Below are 18317 nucleotides of genomic sequence, written 5' to 3'. Positions count from 1 at the left end.
TTAGAAGAATCAAGACTATAGTCATCTTATTTGCACATTGAATATCAGCTTGTGGGATTAAGATTCTCTCATACACCTTCTTGACATCAAGTTCTAAGGGAAGAATAAAGAATGTCATCATTTCTGTTACCAACTTGATGATGGTTCCTAGCTATAATCAATGTTGTGTGCCTTGTCTTCAGAAATAGTGCTGCAAGTGTGCTTTAGTCTTTTGGTCTGTAGTTTGTAGGATGCTTGATTTATTTTGCTTTATTCCAGCAAGAATTTCTGAAATTACTCAAGGGAGACCCAAGACAAACATTTAAGTAAAATTACTTAGTCTGGATGACATAAGATCCGGTATCCTTTACTGTTTTGTTTTTCATAGTTTGTTACTTAAATATATTTGGAAAATTTTATCTCCTTATAACCTACTATTCTAGGGTATTAAATTAATCTTCATTTAGGTGACTATCTTTTTCCTCTGCCTAACGCCATTGGTTTCTTTATATTTGAAATTGTGTATTACTTTAATTTGGCAATTTGGAAGTAAAAATAATATAATGAAAAAAAATCACTAAAAAGTTGTAAAACATGTCTTTAAATGACTGATTAATTAGCTAATTTTTAAAATATTAAATATTGGCATTGATCTGGCAAAACATACCAGGAAAACACTTGGTAGTCTCATATTTTTTTCCAACCTTGTCTATTAAATTTTTTATTCATAAAACATTTTTTTTTTCAGTTTACTTTTCAAAAGCATACTGAATGTTGAAGAAGCTAGTATTGTTTGTGCTGTTATGTTGGAATATTATGCTTGAGTATATAGCAAGTTTGATTACTTAGCTCAGTGTTATATGTCATTACTTACACACTGTTTTACCACCACTCTGATAAGTATATTGTACAAAGTAGAGAATGCTTTCAGGGATGTGAATTCAGCCACATTTCTGAATGAAATTTTTCCAAGGTTACTGTCCCCCTTGGTACAAGGGTGGTGCTGTTGTGGTAGGAAATTGGAAGCTACAGCTGTGAAGCTAAATGAGCATATTTTCAACACACATGCACTACTAGGGCTTGCGAAAGGGAACTTAAACTCCTAGACTTTTAGAATTTCTTATGGGAAAGAACAGCAGGTGAAGCTACCCAAGATAGGGGTTCTAAGGAGGACACTACCTTCAGAAACATTAATTTAGAGGTAAGTGATTTATTGTTATTTTCTAAATTCCAAATCTGTAACCTACTTTTGTTAGTTCACATGCATTATCATGGCAGCATCTAAAATTAGTTCATGTCACTACTCACCGTTGTTAATTCTGTGTGTTTTAAAAATTAATATAAATTCTAAAAATGTGGTTAAAGAAACCACTAAAATCAGATTATTAGTATTTGGCATCAATTATATCTGAATTCTTGAAAAAGTTACTTTACCAATATTAGTAGACACTGTTATTTTTATATTATATAGAAAGACATCTACATATACGTACACACAGCATTGGTTGTATGTTCTATGCAATTGGGCATGCAATGTTGAATTTCAGTTAAGTGTTAAGATTCTTTTTGTTTAAAGCTTCTATTTTTACTTTCACCTGAAACATTTTGTTTCTGGAGTTTTTTTTTTAAATCTCTATACTCAAATAAATTAAATTTATAATAATATTTAAGATAAAATGAGTGAAATCGTCAGTCACCTATTTTATCATTGTGGCATTTATAATTAATTTTTATGTGTTCACTCTGATGGCTGATATTTTTTTATAATGAGTACTAGGAGTGTCCTATAGTCTCACAATAATTTCTTTATTTTTGTTTAAGACTTATTTCTTTTTACTGTAAAGTCAGATATATAGAGAGTAGGAGAAACAGAGAGGAAGATCTTTCATCTTTCGTCCACTGTTTCACTCTCCAAGTAGCTGTAACAGCTGGAGCTGAGCCGATCTGAAGCCAGAGCCAGGAGCCTCCCCTCCAACCCCCGGTCTCTCATGTGGGTGAAGGGTCCCATGGCCTTGGGCCATCTTTGACTGCTTTTCCAGGCCACAAGCAGGGAGCTGGATGGGAAGTAGGGCCACCGGGATCAGAACTGGCACCCATATGGGATCCCAGTGCTTTCAAGGTGAAGATTTTAGCCAATAGGCTACCGTACCAGGCCCTTTTTATTGTTTTTAAATTGCTATAAAATTCTTATGTTTCTGAACTTGATTTTACCCAAGTCAGAGATCAGTATTTAGGTCTCTTACATCATTCTGAACTATCAGATTGACTTTTGTTTAGCAGTGTTCTTGGGAAGGGTTCCTTCAATAAATGAATTTGAGGAAGTGCAGTTATAATCTTTTTTGTTAAGATAACATTGCATGTTTTAAAGATTTACTTATTTATTGGAAAGTCAGATATACAGTGAACAGGAGAGACAGAGAGGAAGATCTTCCGTCCGATGATTCACTCCCCAAGTGAGCGCAACAGCCAATGCTATGCCAATCCAAAGCCAGGATCCAGGAGCTTCTTCCGGGTATCCCACACGGGTGCAGGGTCCCAAGGCTTTGGGCCATCCTTGACTGCTTTCCCAGGCCACAAGCAGGGAGCTGGAAGGGAAGTGGAGCTGCCGGGATTAGAACTGGCGCACATATGGGATCGTGGCGTGTTCAAGGCGAGGACTTTAGCTGCTAGGCCACGCTGCTGGGCCCGACATTGCATGTTTTATTTCAAATGCACTGCAATTCCTATGCATACATATACTGAAATTTATTTAAATGTCTCAAGGAACATCTGTTAATGTCTTCAGGAATGTTAGTATTCTGAGGAGCAAATTACAGAAAATTGCACTTGATTAAGAAGATCTTTAAAATCCCTAGTTTGTTAGCATATATATCTTTGGAGGATTAAGAATATTAAAACATGGTATAATTTCTTACTGTTTTTATATATTTTTATTAATCCTGAAACATAAATATCAGCTGAAGGATTACTTAAAAGTCCTTTAAGAAAATTTTGTTCTTAATGAATTCTTAAGTAATTTGATCCTTATGTGTTCATCATTGAAAGTTTATGGAAAGTAGATTTATCTGAATTATTTAAAGTGTCATTGTCTCTACTGTTTCCTACCACATTTTAGAATATATTAAATGAAATGTTCCAAAGTACATTCTGCTAATACATAGAAATGAGAAATATATTTTTGTTGATTAATTAAAGTATATTTCATTATTTTTTCATAAGTATGTTATATGAGCGTATAACCTCATGACATATTATGTTATGTGAGCTAAGTAAGTGCTTTCCTATTTGAAACTAAAGTTTTAGACAATGTATGTTGTCATGACAATGTACCTAATGAGTGCATGCTTAGTAGCACACCACACACTTGTCCAGGCTGTTTTGATTTAGGGTGCTTTTATTCTATTGTGAGCATATCTTCAGCTTCATGTTTGTTACCTGACAAGATATGTTTGAATGTCTGAACTTGGGTTTAGCCACTTTCTTCCGTGTAATATCTTTGGAGACATCAGATTATATAGAGGCGCTATGGAAATAAAATGTAGTGATTCTTTTAAGGTTTTGCATGGCAAATTGTTGAATTGATATCTGTGGACTCAAAAGTATTTTTTTAAAGTATTTTAAATATTTAGGTTACAAATTTGATATTGTAAATCCAATTCTGATTTTAACAGTTGATATTGGACATTGTTTTATAGCTGACTCCACCATGTCATCATTTGGATGAAGGAATGGTCCAAATTTGTCCAAATATGTAAGCATCACATAAAGGAAAATCTCATTCCCAGCCTGTGCCACTCATATTCCAGGAATTTGTGTGGTTAGACATAGTGGGAACCAATTTAAAACTGGAGACTTCTACTTTCAGGAAGATGGGATAGGTGCATACATTATCATTTCCCTTGCTAAAACAAATGAAAACCTTGAGCATTTTATGCAAGAAAAAGAATAGCTGAACAATCCTAACAAACAAAACAAGCCAAAAGAACTCTGTCTACATCAAGTTCATCTGTAGCAAAGATTCTAACAAGTAATAGACAAAATTATTAGAAGTAACAAAACAAATGATGCTGTTCTTAAATGAGGAAATCATTCTGGTTTCTCATTACAAACTAAGAAGGCCCAAAAGAAGTGGCAACTGTTTTAGAGTTTTGAAAGAGCCACCAGCGAGAGTCTTATAGTAAATGGAAATAGTTTTCAGGAATGAAAGAGAAATCAGGCAGCTTCATGAGAGAATGTAAAACACCAGCAGATCTATACTAAAAAGATGGCTGAAGTGCCTGAACACGAAATAAGGGAAAACATCTTGGAATGTCAGGAAGGAAAAACAAAGGAATTTAAGCAAATATGAATTAACAGTCCTTCCTTCTCTTTATGAGTTTTCTACAAAATTACAACTGTAGTTCATCTAAATCTGTATACAAAAAATATTTCAGATCATTAGAAAAAGGAGGTAAGGTTTCCCATTGAAAGTGATTAAAAAAAATAGTACCAGTAGAGTAATCTGTATATATTTTTGTTTATGTATGAAGAAACATCTAGAGCAGCCATTGGAAAAAATGAGTTTAACAAACACTGTGGCCTATCAAATTCAAATTATAACATATATAAACTTTAAAGGTATACAAATATGTATAACATAAAAAACAAGAAATCAGTAATGTTGGAAAATGAAAGAAACATCGAAGAAGCAAAGACCAATGAAGGTAAAATATTAAAAAATATATCAAACATAAAGTATGATTGGGCATCTTGCAACAATCAAATGGATAATAAGTGTAACAGCTATGTATACATATAAACTTGACAACTTAGATTAAATGAGCCAGTACTTTGAAAAGCACAAAAACTGTGACTCATGAGGTGTAAATCAGATTATTTGAATAGCTTATAGCTGCTAAGGTAATTAAATTCATAATTAAAATTCTTTTGGAATGGAAATTTCCAAGTCTGGATCTTTAATTGGATGCTCTACCAAAGACAGAAAAACAAAAACTTCCACTGCTGCTACAGGAGCTGTACATGTAAACAATATGAAAGTGAGAAGTTCAAGTCTGTGAAGAACATAGTGGACTTTAGGAGTCTCCTTCAAGAAGAGAGAACAATAATACGTGCCGAAATAGTGAGTATAGGCTGGAATGTAGATGACTTATGGTATCAGCTATGGAGAATGCACTTTGAGTAAACAGGATTAGAAGCAGCAGACTTGGTAGAAATCTGGGAAAGAATGACATAGATGAAAAAAGGCATGAGGCTACTCAGAAGCATAGCAGCAAAGATGAAGCAAGGCCCAGCGTCGTGGCCTAGAGGCTAAAGTCCTTGCCTTGAAAGCACTGGGATCCTTTATGGGCTGCTTGTTCTAATCCCAGCAGTTTCACTTCCCAACCAGCTCCCTGCTTGTGGCCTGGGAAAGCAGTACAAACATCCCAAAGCCTTGGAACCCTGCTCCTGCGTGGAAGACCCTGAAGAAGCTCCAGGCTCCTTGCTTTAAATCAGTTTGGCTCTGGCCACTGCAGCCAGCTGGGAGTGAATCAGTGATAAAAGATCTTTCCTCTCTGTCTCTCCTCTTTTCGATATATCTGACTTTTCAATAAAAATAAATCTTAAAAAAAAGAATTACTTGGGCCCGGCGCGGTGGCGCAAGTGGTTAAGTCCTCGCCTTGCACGCCCGGGATCCCATATGGGCGCCGGTTCTAATCCCGGCAGCCCCGCTTCCCTTCCAGCTCCCTGCCTGTGGCCCGGGAAAGCAGTCGAGGACGGCCCAAAGCTTTGGGACCCTGCACCCGCGTGGGAGACCCGGAAGAGGCTCCTGGCTTCGGATCGGCATAGTATCGGCCCGTTGCGCTCACTTGGGGAGTGAGTCATCGGACGGAAGATCTTCCTCTCTGTCTCTCCTCTCTGTATATCCGCCTTTCCAATGAAAAAATAATAAAAATAAAAATCTAAAAAAAAAAAAAAAGAATTACTGTATTATTGCGATACATGATGATTATATGATTTTTAAAGTTATGAGTACTGTGAATTCTTCAGAGATCAGTGTCAATTAAGTATGGAACTTTACTTTTAAAAACCAAGGATGTTTTTAGGTTTGCAAAACATTTTTAGAGTGTTAGCAATTAGGCAGAAATCACTTACTGTGTTTTGAAGTACTAAGGAATGCAAATTTTAAACAAATGAAATGAGTAATTATCTTGTTTACTTCTATAGTGGTAACGTTTTACTGTTGATAACTTTTCTTGCCTTGATAAATTTTCAGTTCCTAATTTTCCAGCCATTCTACTTCTAACTGTATTAGTCATTGTAGTATGTTTATAATCAGGGCTTTGTTATTTAACATAATACTTTAAGTGATTATAAAACAGTTTTGTGTGTGTGTGTGTGTGTGTGTGTAGGAAGAAGCATTGCATGCATTTATCCAGCCAGAGATCTTGGATGGCCCAAATCAATACTTCTGTGAACGCTGTAAGAAGAAGTGTGATGCACGAAAGGTAAGTGCAGTGTGGAAATTAATGCTTCATTATCTGAGGTAGTATTCAGCATTTCACAGAGTCTCTTCCCTTCTTTTTTCCTCTTTAGGGTCTTCGGTTTTTACATTTCCCTTATCTCCTGACCTTACAGTTGAAAAGGTTTGATTTTGATTATACAACCATGCATAGAATTAAATTAAATGATCGAATGTCATTTCCCGAGGAACTGGATATGAGTACATTTATCGATGTTGAAGATGAGGTAAATATTTATTATACTTTCCTGCCATAAAAACCTTTTTCATTAATACTCAGTTTTTGGAGCAGCTGTTTGTGAAAATTTAATATTGATGTTGTTTAGACTTTTTCCTTTATGAAAAGTTTTTTTTTAACGCTGAGTTCCATAAAAGAAATTGTATTTCAAAAATTTTGTTTCAGTAATGTGTGATACTCTTTGAAAATACCATGCGGATGTCAGTTCTAGAGATCTGTCTTGTGTTTCATTGCATGGCCAAACTAATGCAGAACGTGTACAGCTGAATGGAAGAATGCAGCATCTGTATTTGTCTTTAGTGTCTTTTTCAGTGATTAAGGTATTCGGGTTATTCCACCTAAAATTTGCTGTGTCTTAAATTGGCGAGATTAGAAAACTAGAAAATATGAGGTATTTTATTTGTTTTCCTTTTTTAGTTTTTATTTTCATTTGGAGATTTATGCAAATGGTTTGAGCATCAGACTTTGAAAGACCCCTAATACTCATCAGTTTTTTTCCCACTCATTGTACTCATAGAATTCTATATACTTATTCAATGAATGACTGATAGTATCCTACTTTGGAAACTTTGTGATTTTATTATGTGGAATATTTACAGTCACCCAGCATAGTTGTAATAAAGGAAGAAATCTTTAATATTCTCAAAGCTATCATGAAGCATTTTTTTCTGACTGAAACTAATTAATATAGTTACAAAAATGCCTTTGCACAGTAGTAAAGATTTGAAATATAGATAATTTTCTTTAGAACTGTTAGGTACTAAGAAGCAGTAGAACAGGTTTGGACCTGGCTGAGATAAGAGTTCAAGTTCTTGCCCTACGCTTAATAGCCTCTTGATCTTGGATCATTCATGTAGCCTTTCTGATCCGTACTCTGCTTTTTATAAAGTAAGATTAGTTGTTATAGCTTTTGTAAGAAGGTATCTTAGATCAAAGAAATGCTGATTGAATGGCATTTTGAAAAGGTTTAATTTAAAATAATCTCTCATGTGCTGAAACCTGGAAAATCTCTTAAGTATGCAAAACTTTCAAAGCTGACAATCTTTCTAGGATGCCCTACTCAAATGGTGACAATCTGTAGGTATATACAGACTATATATTCCTTATCAAAGGATATGTTTTCCAAGATGAAGACACCTTAGAATGAAGTTTACAGGATCTTTTTAGGGAGTTCTGGTTTTAATTCTTGGATAAAACAGATGTTATTTTAGCTTTAAAAAGTTTCAATAATTATCTCTTTGGATTTAGTTTCAAGTCCTGAAGTTGATTTTTGCCTCTATTTTCCATGAATCAAAGTTTTGTGTAGATTTAGGAAATATGTAAAAATGTGTATCTATAAATGAGTTTGTGGCAAGCACATTGCTAATGAACTGCTTATTTCATTCAAAGGCTTCCATTCAATAACTTGCACATACCTAGAACATTTATGTTTGGGAGTTGCAAACCTTTTTAAACAGATAATTTTTAGTAAAAAATGAAAAGAACAGAGTTACTTGGGTGATTTCCAGACATAGAATTGCTAAATTTCACATGAATCTGATTTTAAAACTGTATAGCATAAAAAATTACATTCTACTTGCTTTACACCGGAGTAGTTCTTGAGGATAGATCCAATGTCTTACTTTTCTAATCACTTATAATACCTAACATGCTATTAGACTTAATTGACTTTTTGGTTCAAGAAGAGATGATATTCTTTTAGGATTTGAAAATAAAACTTGATTGCTTTGGAGTCTAGGTTTTCTGCTTTATGGATTTTGCTGAAAAGAATTGATTTATAAAGCTTTACAATGGTAAGAATAAACAGAGCTTAATGGAATGTTGAATCTGTGGCTTGTATTGGAATTTTAAGACCATGAAACAAATGCTTTTAAAATACATGTCTTCCCTGTATAATTTTATGTAAGGTCTCATTTCTATGAGTAGAATGTTTGGCTCATGATTTTAAAATAATTATGTTTTATTAAGAAATCTCCTCAGACTGAAAGTTGCACTGACAGTGGGGCAGAAAACGAAGGTAGTTGTCACAGTGATCAGATGAGCAATGATTTCTCCAATGATGATGGTGTTGATGAAGGAATCTGCCTGGAAAACAACACTGGAACTGAAAAGATTGCAAAACCTGGACTTGAAAAGGTAATTTAAAACATTATTTTTTTTTCAAATGTATTCATTTAAGAGGCAGAGAGGCAAAGAGAGAATTCCCATGCTTGGTTCCCACATCTAATACCCTCAACTGCCAGGTCTGGGATGGACCAAAGCCAGCAAACCAGGTATTCAATCCCCAATCTCCCATCGGGAAATTTATGTTGCATAAAATAATCTAATGACTTGACATTTTAATCTTTTACTAAAAGTTTATTTATAATCCAAATAAGTCAACACTATGCCAACTATCATGTTACAATACTATGCAACTAAGAGTTTAATGTTTTTGTGATTCTCCTGTCCTGTGAGTGACTGATTTTTTTCCCACTTAGAATTCCTTGATCTATGAGCTGTTCTCTGTTATGGTTCACTCGGGGAGTGCTGCTGGTGGTCATTATTATGCTTGTATAAAGTCATTCAGTGATGAGCAGTGGTACAGCTTCAATGATCAGCATGTGAGCAGGGTAAGGCGGTCTCTTTGAATGTTACTGTTCTGAATTATGGGAGGAGGAATGGTTATCACCACCAGTTGGGTTTAATGCAAAATGGGAAAGCCTGTCCAGGAATGCATCTTAGGGGTCATATCATCTTTTTTGTTTCATTGAGTATTCTGATTTTGTTTCTTGTTGTTATTTCATTGTTGTTTGGTTTGAGGCCTATTTCCAAAGATAAGCTACCAGTTATTCTCTTGTTTTGAGCCTTCATATGTGCTTCTTGGCTGTATTTTATGAATCAGTATCTGAAATTCTTATGTAACATTTAACTCTGATCTTTAAACATTCAGTTACATCATGATCTTAATAGAATGCTCCTATAGATTTCATCTTAAAACCTAACAACTTTCTAGATAACACAAGAGGACATTAAGAAAACACATGGTGGATCTTCGGGAAACAGAGGATATTATTCTAGTGCTTTTGCAAGGTAAAAAGTCATTTTCCAAATTTTAGTGTTTTTAAGTTAGAATTAATATAACTTTTCAGTGTTCCATTATTGTTAAATACTTAACCCAAAGACCAGCAAAGTATAATCCTTGAGCCAAATCTAGTTTGTCTCCATATTTTGGAAAGTAAAGTTTTATTGGAACACTGACCATAGTTATTTGTTTGTATGTCATAGTCCATGGCTTCATACTATTAAGGCATCCTTGAGTAATTATAGCATAGACCAGTATGCCCCCCCAAAAGCAAGGATTTTTACTGTTTGACTCTCCAGAGAAACTCAGACTCTGCACTTACTGTTTGCGGTCACTCCAGGACAATTTTGTTCTTCACTGTCTAATGAAGAAGAGACGGGAGTCTTCTTATGAGTGTATCATTGAAATCAAAGAAAATTTTTCCTTTTTAGGATGTTTGATATTTGAATGTGGCCCTAAATGGTAGCTTCATATTATGATTATTTTGTGGGGGGGGAACCCTCACAATTTGAAATAAATATTTAATGTTAGGAGGTAGAATCTTTACAGTGTTCTTTTATATTTTATCCCTATTAATTTTTCTGTTTTTCTACCAGCTCTACAAATGCATATATGCTGATATATAGACTGAAGGATCCAACAAGAAATGCAAGTATGTCGACCTATAGTTATTTGACTTGAGCCTATATTACAAAGCAATTTGATTTGTATTCTAAACTAATTTCCTTTGTACATGATAGGAAATTAAGTTTTCTTATACCCAGAAGTATTAATTATAAAGATTATTTTGAGGCTATAGTACATGATAAAAAATACTTGAGAAAAAGTTATTATAAATGAGATAAAATTTTGAGCATTTATGACATACTTAGTATACAGTAAAAACTCAACTTTAGCTAATGCTTTTTAAAAACATCAAGCTGGTTCAGTGTAATAAATTCTAAAGTCCTGGCTTGGGGATACTTGCTAACTTGAACTTCGAATCTACCACTAGCATTTTTTAGAAATTACAAATATCTTTGTTTTAATTACAACACAAAGTTTTATAATTCTTGTGCACATCCTTTACTACATCTTAATGTTACTGCAAATCCAAGAGGATCTGGTGTGGTGTCCTGGTAGGTTAATTGTTAAGGTCCACTCCTAGAAATGCCTACATCTTACATCAGAGTACCAGTTAGGCTAGCTGCTCTGCTTATGCTCTAGCTACGTGATAATGTTCTAAGGAAGGCAGAGGGCTAGGGTCCTGCCACCTGTGTGGAAGACCATGATGAAGTTCCTGGCTCTGTCTTCACTGTGGCCCAGTTCTAACTGTAATGGTGTTTGAGGAAGTGGACCAGCAGTTAAAAGATCTCTTCGGGCCCGGCGCGGTGGCGCAAGTGGTTAAAGGTCCTCGCCTTGCATGCCCGGGATCCCATGTGGGCGCCGGTTCTAGTCCCGGCGGCCCCGCTTCCCTTCCAGCTCCCTGCCTGTGGCCCGGGAAGGCGGTCGGGGACGGCCCAAAGCCTTGGGACCCTGCACCTTCGTGGGAGACCCGGAAGAGGTTCCTGGCTTCGGACCAGCATAGTACCGGCCCGTTGCACTCACTTGGGGAGTGAATCATCGGACGGCAGATCTTCCTCTCTGTCTCTCCTCTCTGTATATCCGCCTTTCCAATAAAAAAATAATAAAAATAAATCTTTTAAAAAAAAAAAAGATCTCTCTTCCTCTCTGTCATTCTACATTTCAGATAAATATTTTTTGTTAAAGATTTATTATTTTTATTAAAGTCAGATTTACAGAGAGAAAAGGAGAAACAGAAAGGAAAGATCTTCCTTCCATTGGTTCACTCCCCAACCATCTGCAGTGGCCAGAGCTGAGCTGATCTGAATCCAGAAGCCTCTTCTGGGTCTCCCAGGTGGGCACAGGGTCCCAAGACTTTGGACCATCCTCTGCTACTTTCCAAGGCCATAAGCAGGAAACTGAATAGGAATTAGAGCAGCTGGGATACAAACTGGCAACAATATGGGCTCCCAGTGTGTGCAAGGCAAGGATTTAGCCACCTGGCTATCCCAGTGGGCCCTAGGATTCTTTTAAATCTAATGGTCCCAGCATGATAAATCTTTAAAAAGAAAATACCAGAAATAATCCTAAATATACAAGCATGTTTTTCATATGGTCACTCTCTTCCCAGGGCACATAAGCGACTGGCAGCGCTGAGTGGTGTTTCCTATCGTCCCATGAACACAGGATGGAGGATGGAGACATTTCTCCCACTTATCCCATCCCTGAGCATAGACCACAAAATGTCTTTGAGCTTTTTACCCTTTAAATAACCATTATAAATTTTGTCTCCCTTGGGCTTTTGAGGGTTAATTATTGCTTTAAAAATAGCAATTATTGCTAACTCTCTAACTTGAAGCAGTGTTGCAGATAGGTAGAGGCGTGTAGGTATATACAGATACATGTACAGGTGATGTGCTGACTCATCGTCTTTTTGTAATTTAAAAGATGTGATCGCCATTATGGTCTTCCTTTGTCTATTAATGACCATGCTGCTATTGAACCTTATGTATTCACATTTTTGTAAACCCTTTTTAGAGTATAAATTCAGTTGATAAATAGACTTGGACAAAGTTGTATTCCCAGAACTATCCCATAGTATCTGCTCAAGAAGTTATTGTGGAACTAATGAAATCAGGGAAGTAGTAACGGCAAGTAATCTCAAAACAGATTTAAGAGCAGAAGTAGCAGAAACAGTTTATGTGTAGATCATTTGTTGCGTATACTGGTTTGTTTTAAATGGTTGTTGAAAATGTTTTTTCTTCATTTATATGAATCTTGATGATAAATAGAGGCAAGGCTAGCACAAAGAGTGTGAATTTTGTAGCTGCCTTGTGAAGGACTAGTGTAAGACTAAAGCAAAGACAATATAGGGCAGTGATAATATAAATGGCAGATTTTGGAACAGCAACAGCATTTATAAAATATTATATCCCATGTAATGTTGTGGCATGCATGTTGTTATTAAGCTAAAGGAAATCTTGCTCTTAAAATTTTTAATCTATATTCAGGTTGTCCTAAAGCCAGTAGCTTTTATCAATAACATCTGCAGAATCTATGAAGACTGAGTATATTATTAGCTTCAATAGTTATTTACCTTTGTCTGGAGGAAACCTGTGTTTCCGATTGAGAGAGCAATTGAGATAGATTCTCATCAGTATTATAATGTAGGTGTGTGCTATGGGAGCATAGGAAAGCACAGTGAGAAAAGGAAGCTTAACTTCAGTGACACTATCTTCTGTTTTTATTAATAGAATTTTTAGAAGTGGATGAATATCCAGAACATATTAGAAATCTGGTGGAGAGAGAAAGAGAATTGGAAGAACAAGAAAAGAGACAACGAGAAATTGAACGCAACACATGCAAGGTTAGATATGATTTTCATTGAAAATCCCATTAGATTAAGTCTATATAGACAGTTATACCACCATGAACATATAGCGTGAATGTTATTAATAAGCTAAAGGACTTTCTGCCAAGACCATTTGAATGTTTGTGACATTTAGGGAATGGTCCATAGAATTGTCCATCTAAGTTGCAGCTGCAGCTTACCTTGGCAGGGTCAGACCAAATGATTTTGTGAGCCACACATTCTCCGAGTACACTGTGAAGGTAAAACTTGTGTAGAGTTGATGCATAAAAACCAAATACTGTATGACTGACAGTGTTCTAGGCAGGTGAGGTTGCAAGGAGGAAATTCTCATCCTACCATAGGAATAGATCCTTAAAATCTTTCTGAATAAAACAGTAAATTTGTCATGAGTCTCAAGCAGATTCATTATCTTTTAAGCTCTCTTTTGGAAATATTGCTAATGACATAGCCACAGACATTGTACAAATTCTTGATCAAAAGGATACTAATATTTTGTAAACTAGGGAACTATTGGAAACATCCTGGGGGTTTATCAGTTTTCTAAATTAGGATACATGTTTATAAAGAAACAGTTGGTTAGAATTCATGTTTTTGAGGGTTTTTTGATAGGAAATATAGTCAAGTGAGATATGTAAACACAGAATTATCTCAGTTTTGTTTTGTGAAACATTAAGTATTTTGATGTGTGTTTGCATCCAATCTGGATATTCCTGGTTCAAGCCCTGACTCTGGGTCTCTGAGCCAGCTCCCTGCCTATGTCTGCGTGGTCAGGAGGTAGCAGATGGTGACTTGGGTTTGGTTCTCTGCCCCCACGAGGGAGACCTCGATGCAGTTCTGGACTCCTAACTTGGGCCTAGCCTAGACCCAGTTCATGGAAGAATTTGAGGAAGACATCTCTGTCTAACCTTTGATTGTCAAAAATCAAACCAAAATTTTAAATCATAGTATTTTGTCAGGGAAATGCTGTATACAAAAAAAAAAAAAAAATTGTTGACAGGCTTGATTTATGATGATTTTTTAACTTTTTCTAGATAAAGTTATTCTGTTTGCATCCTGTGAAGCAAATAATGATGGAAAATAAATTAGAGGTCCATAAGGATAAGACCTTAAAGGAAGCAGTGGAAATGGCTTACAAGGTATGTTCAGTTTTACTAAATTGGTAGCTCATTTAATATTAATTTGCCAGAGTTTTATTATAGTAATAATAGATTTACAGTAACTGATTCATGTATCCCATATAGTTTATAATTGTTTCAGAGCATGGTCAGTTGATTTTGAGAATTTCTTACTCTACAGACCACATTTAGATCTTCTAGAACTCAGAACTAGGATTAAAATCATAATGTGTTCTTTCCATTCAGTTAGCAGATACTTACTGAGTACCTGTCATATGAGGCATGAGATGCCCTGATGAACAGACCACATGAGTTGTAAGAGACAACAGGGAAAAGATGTGGTCATACCAGCAAGGAAGTTATGGATCAGGCTCCTGGCTCCTGGCTTCGGATTGGCTCAGTTCCAGCCGTTGTGGCCACTTGGGGAGTGAATCAGAGGACAAAAGATTCCCTCTCTTTCTTTCTCATTATATATCTGACTTTCCAATAAAAATAAGTTAATCTTTAAAAAAAATGTCATGAGCAAAAGCAAACAAGAAACAAATCCGTCCCTCTTATCTCTGAGCGAGGTAAAATGGTGGTAGAATTAGTAGGTTTACAATCACATGCTTTAAATGGACATTCAGTACCTCCATGTATTCCTTCTAGGAAGCTCATTGTTCCCTGAAGGGCTGTTGCATCCAGATTATGTTAAATCTGTTAAAATGAACTGAAGGACAATTCTTACACAGAAATCCACATGCTGGGGGCTATAGGTACTGCAACAGCATATGTGTTAAAGGGGTGTCTTTGGAGGAAGGGGGCGGTGACTCTTGGAGGCATCAGAGCTGCAGCCTTTGTGGTAGCCCAGAGAGATCTGTTGTCATGCTGTACTTAGGAGTGTATTAGTAGGTTCATGTATTAGTGCATCTCCAAAGTGGTTTAAGAAGACAAAAAGATGCATATTCTAGTTGGCTGGCATCTTATTCTCCTGTCGTCTTTCCAGCTTTGTGATTACAGAGCAATATGTGATAATACATTGATTTTCAGTTCAACTTTTTCAAATAAAAAGAGCTCTTAAAATAAGTTAATGCATAGTTTGTATCATTTGACAGGTGATGAAACAGATATCTCAAATCAACATTCATTTGCACCTTTTACTTTGATGCATGTCATAAGCATGTTGATTTTATTGTACTAGGACATAACTGCTAGTATTAATATGTAGCCATCTGAATAAGTCACTGTATTTTTTTCTTTTTGCTATGGGGTTAGTTGATGGATTTGGAAGAGGTAATACCCCTGGATTGCTGTCGCCTTGTGAAGTACGATGAGTTTCATGATTACCTGGAACGATCGTATGAAGGAGAAGAAGATACGCCAATGGGACTTCTCTTAGGTGGCGTCAAATCAACATATATGTTTGATCTGCTGTTGGAGATAAGGAAGCCTGATCAAGTTTTCCAATCTTATAAACCTGGAGGTGAGCGGCTTTTAGTATTTAAAATTGCAATGTACTTAAAATTTTCATGAAAAGGGTTTTGTTTTTAAAAACAGATATGATTAAAATTTTTAATATGTTCCTTTAATGTAGAATGATTTTGACATGTTGGGACTTAGCCACAAGCTTGGAATTAATTTCTAGATTACTTGAAAATACAAAGTAAAAGTTCACAAATAAAAGCAAAGGAAATAAATCAGTCTGCACATAGAATTTTAAAAACTAACAACGACAGAATTTCTGTAAAGTGTAGAGCTGAACCATTCAGTATTCATTCTAAAAATGCAGAAAATACATGTTATATATTAGTTATAAGCTTGTCTTTTAGGTGGATCTCTATCCCTGTCCCTACGTCTTTCTCTGTCCTCCGTTTCTGTTTCCCCTGACTCATACCCCCAGACCCTAGACCAAAGAAGTGCGTTCCCTTAAAGTTTCTGAAATACAGTTGACCCTTGGACAAGATGGAAGTTAACTCTTAACTCCTCTTTTAGTAGTCTGCTCTTTACTGGAAGCCTATAATGTAAGCAGTTGGATAACATATATTTTGCATGTTACATGCATTATATATGGTGAAAATTGCACAAGAACTACCAGAAATTGCTTTTTACCACAGAATATAGTTTACTAGAGAAAGGAAGTACTTATGCAGAGATGATTAGCGTCAAAGAACGTGTTAAACTGATGCTCACAACACTTGAATGAGCTCAACACTGTAGCAACAAGAGATGGCTCCAGAACTATTACCCTAGTATAGTACATACTACAGCTACTTTTGTGCAGTTATAATTTAATATTGCATATTAATGTTTATTTGCCTTTCTCTCAACTACAGATGATACGATGTACAAGCTGTATGCATGTTTTGAAAATGTTAACTTATAAAATCTAATATAAAATTTTTGTGTTTGATGATAGTAAATAAGCAAATAGACTATCTATATATATTGTATGCACTCATGACACACTTGACCTTAATTTTTTATGTATTTCTAAGTTATGCAGTAGATCCATGAGATTTCATTGTCTTAGATCTTCACACACACACACACCAAGAACTGTTAAAAATCCACACATAAGTGAACCCATGTAGTTTAAAACATGTTATTCAAGGCTTATATTTTCAGGCTGTCTTTGGAAGGATGTTTTTATAACCATCAACATTTAAAATGTTTGTCTTCTCCACATCACAGGTTCGGGTGATTAGCTGGTTTTCATAAATCTACCATGCTCTCCGAGTACATTGTTGCAATTGTTTTTTTCCTTGAGACCAGTTGGAAAACAAAATACATTGTTTCTAGTATACTAGTTCTAAGAACAGTTACCCCATCTTTCTCATGTCCCAAGTTTTCTATAATCACCATCTATAAGTTCTAATAGGAGAAAAGTTGAAATTATCTTTGAAAATTCTATCTGTGTATCTTAACCTTAGTTTCCTTAATCACATTTTGGAATTATATTCTCTACGTTTACCCCTGTAAATTTAACTTAAAACCTTATATTGCCTTTCTAAATTATGTTTCTCTATGGATCCTGAAAACTTTTGTATTGTGAAGATTTTTTTTTTTCTAAAGTACCTTAAGGGGAATTTTCATCAGAGAACCTACTTCTCAAGTAGCAAAATTTCATTTCTGAAAACTTGGTAATAACTATTTCAGTCAGACTCTACCCTATCTGTAAAGAGTCCTTTTTAGAAGTAGGAAAAAAAAAAAGATAACAATTAAAATATAGCAGAAGTAAGCACTAAAACTATGTATTTAAAAAAGAACTCTAAATGTGTACATTATAAACTCCTTGTAATCTTTATTTGTTAATAAGTTCTTGGGTAGAATATTTTGTCAGATTTAGATTAGCAGCATGGAGGAAACTGAGGATTAGTACACCTAAAAGATGTTCCCAAAAAGAGTAACTATTACTCATTTCCCAAGAGACTGAGAGTTTAGTTACAGACATATCTTGAAAACGGGCAAGAAGGTGGTATTTAGTTATAAGAGATTTAGGGGGAAAAATAGGCACATAAGTAAGTTTTTGTGCAGAATTTTATGTAGAATTCTCCATTGTAAGACATAGATAACACTATTTTAAGGAAAGAACTTTGAGAAGGAAGATGATGTGTGGTGTGCTGAAGGTTATTTATAAGCAAGTGAGGGGGCTAAATCCCATCTAGTGTTGTGTGTAGTCTCTGGTTATTTATGTTTCTCTAGTGTGTAGTTTTGGTCTATATTAAGAACTTTTGGATTTGTGTTTTTAATATGCGTGGTAAATTTGCCAGTGGTATTTTCAAATTTTATTTTTAAATTTAAATTCAAATTTTTTTTTAAATCTTGAGCTTCTTTAAATCTTTGAATTCTATAGGAGATGCAATGCTAATGATGGCTGCATTTAAAGCAGTTTAAAACAGATTTAGGAGGATTTTTTATTGTCCTCATTTTCGTTTCTTTGTGTATATTTGCTAGTATTATAATAAACTGTGAAAGAGAAGTCTTTTCATGTATGTTATATATATGATGTACCTCTGCCATCTTGTTAA

The 18317-nt window shown here is 35.2% G+C and overlaps 1 protein-coding gene across 11 annotated transcripts in view; it reads left to right on the top strand.

Moving 5' to 3' along the window:
• Nucleotides 1-18317, top strand: part of USP47 (ubiquitin specific peptidase 47) — an 88861-nt gene that overhangs the window by 51159 nt on the left and 19385 nt on the right. For 9 of the 11 annotated variants that reach the window (XM_040989105.1, XM_040989104.1, XM_040989112.1 and 6 more), the window contains 9 exons: nt 6369-6464; nt 6553-6705; nt 8685-8852; nt 9197-9328; nt 9712-9788; nt 10377-10432; nt 13077-13189; nt 14227-14331; nt 15565-15772. In XM_040989105.1, coding sequence (XP_040845039.1) covers nt 6369-6464; nt 6553-6705; nt 8685-8852; nt 9197-9328; nt 9712-9788; nt 10377-10432; nt 13077-13189; nt 14227-14331; nt 15565-15772 — 1108 coding nt within the window. The remainder of the gene's footprint in view (nt 1-6368; nt 6465-6552; nt 6706-8684; nt 8853-9196; nt 9329-9711; nt 9789-10376; nt 10433-13076; nt 13190-14226; nt 14332-15564; nt 15773-18317) is intronic. The other 2 variants (XM_040989106.1, XM_040989109.1) reach the window with 2 other exon arrangements.

The sequence above is a fragment of the Ochotona curzoniae genome, unplaced genomic scaffold (assembly GCF_017591425.1).
Source record: "Ochotona curzoniae isolate NIBS_2020 unplaced genomic scaffold, NIBS_Ocur_1.0 contig_517, whole genome shotgun sequence".
Taxonomy (NCBI): domain Eukaryota; kingdom Metazoa; phylum Chordata; class Mammalia; order Lagomorpha; family Ochotonidae; genus Ochotona; species Ochotona curzoniae.
This window is presented reverse-complemented; position numbering and strand designations above follow the sequence as displayed.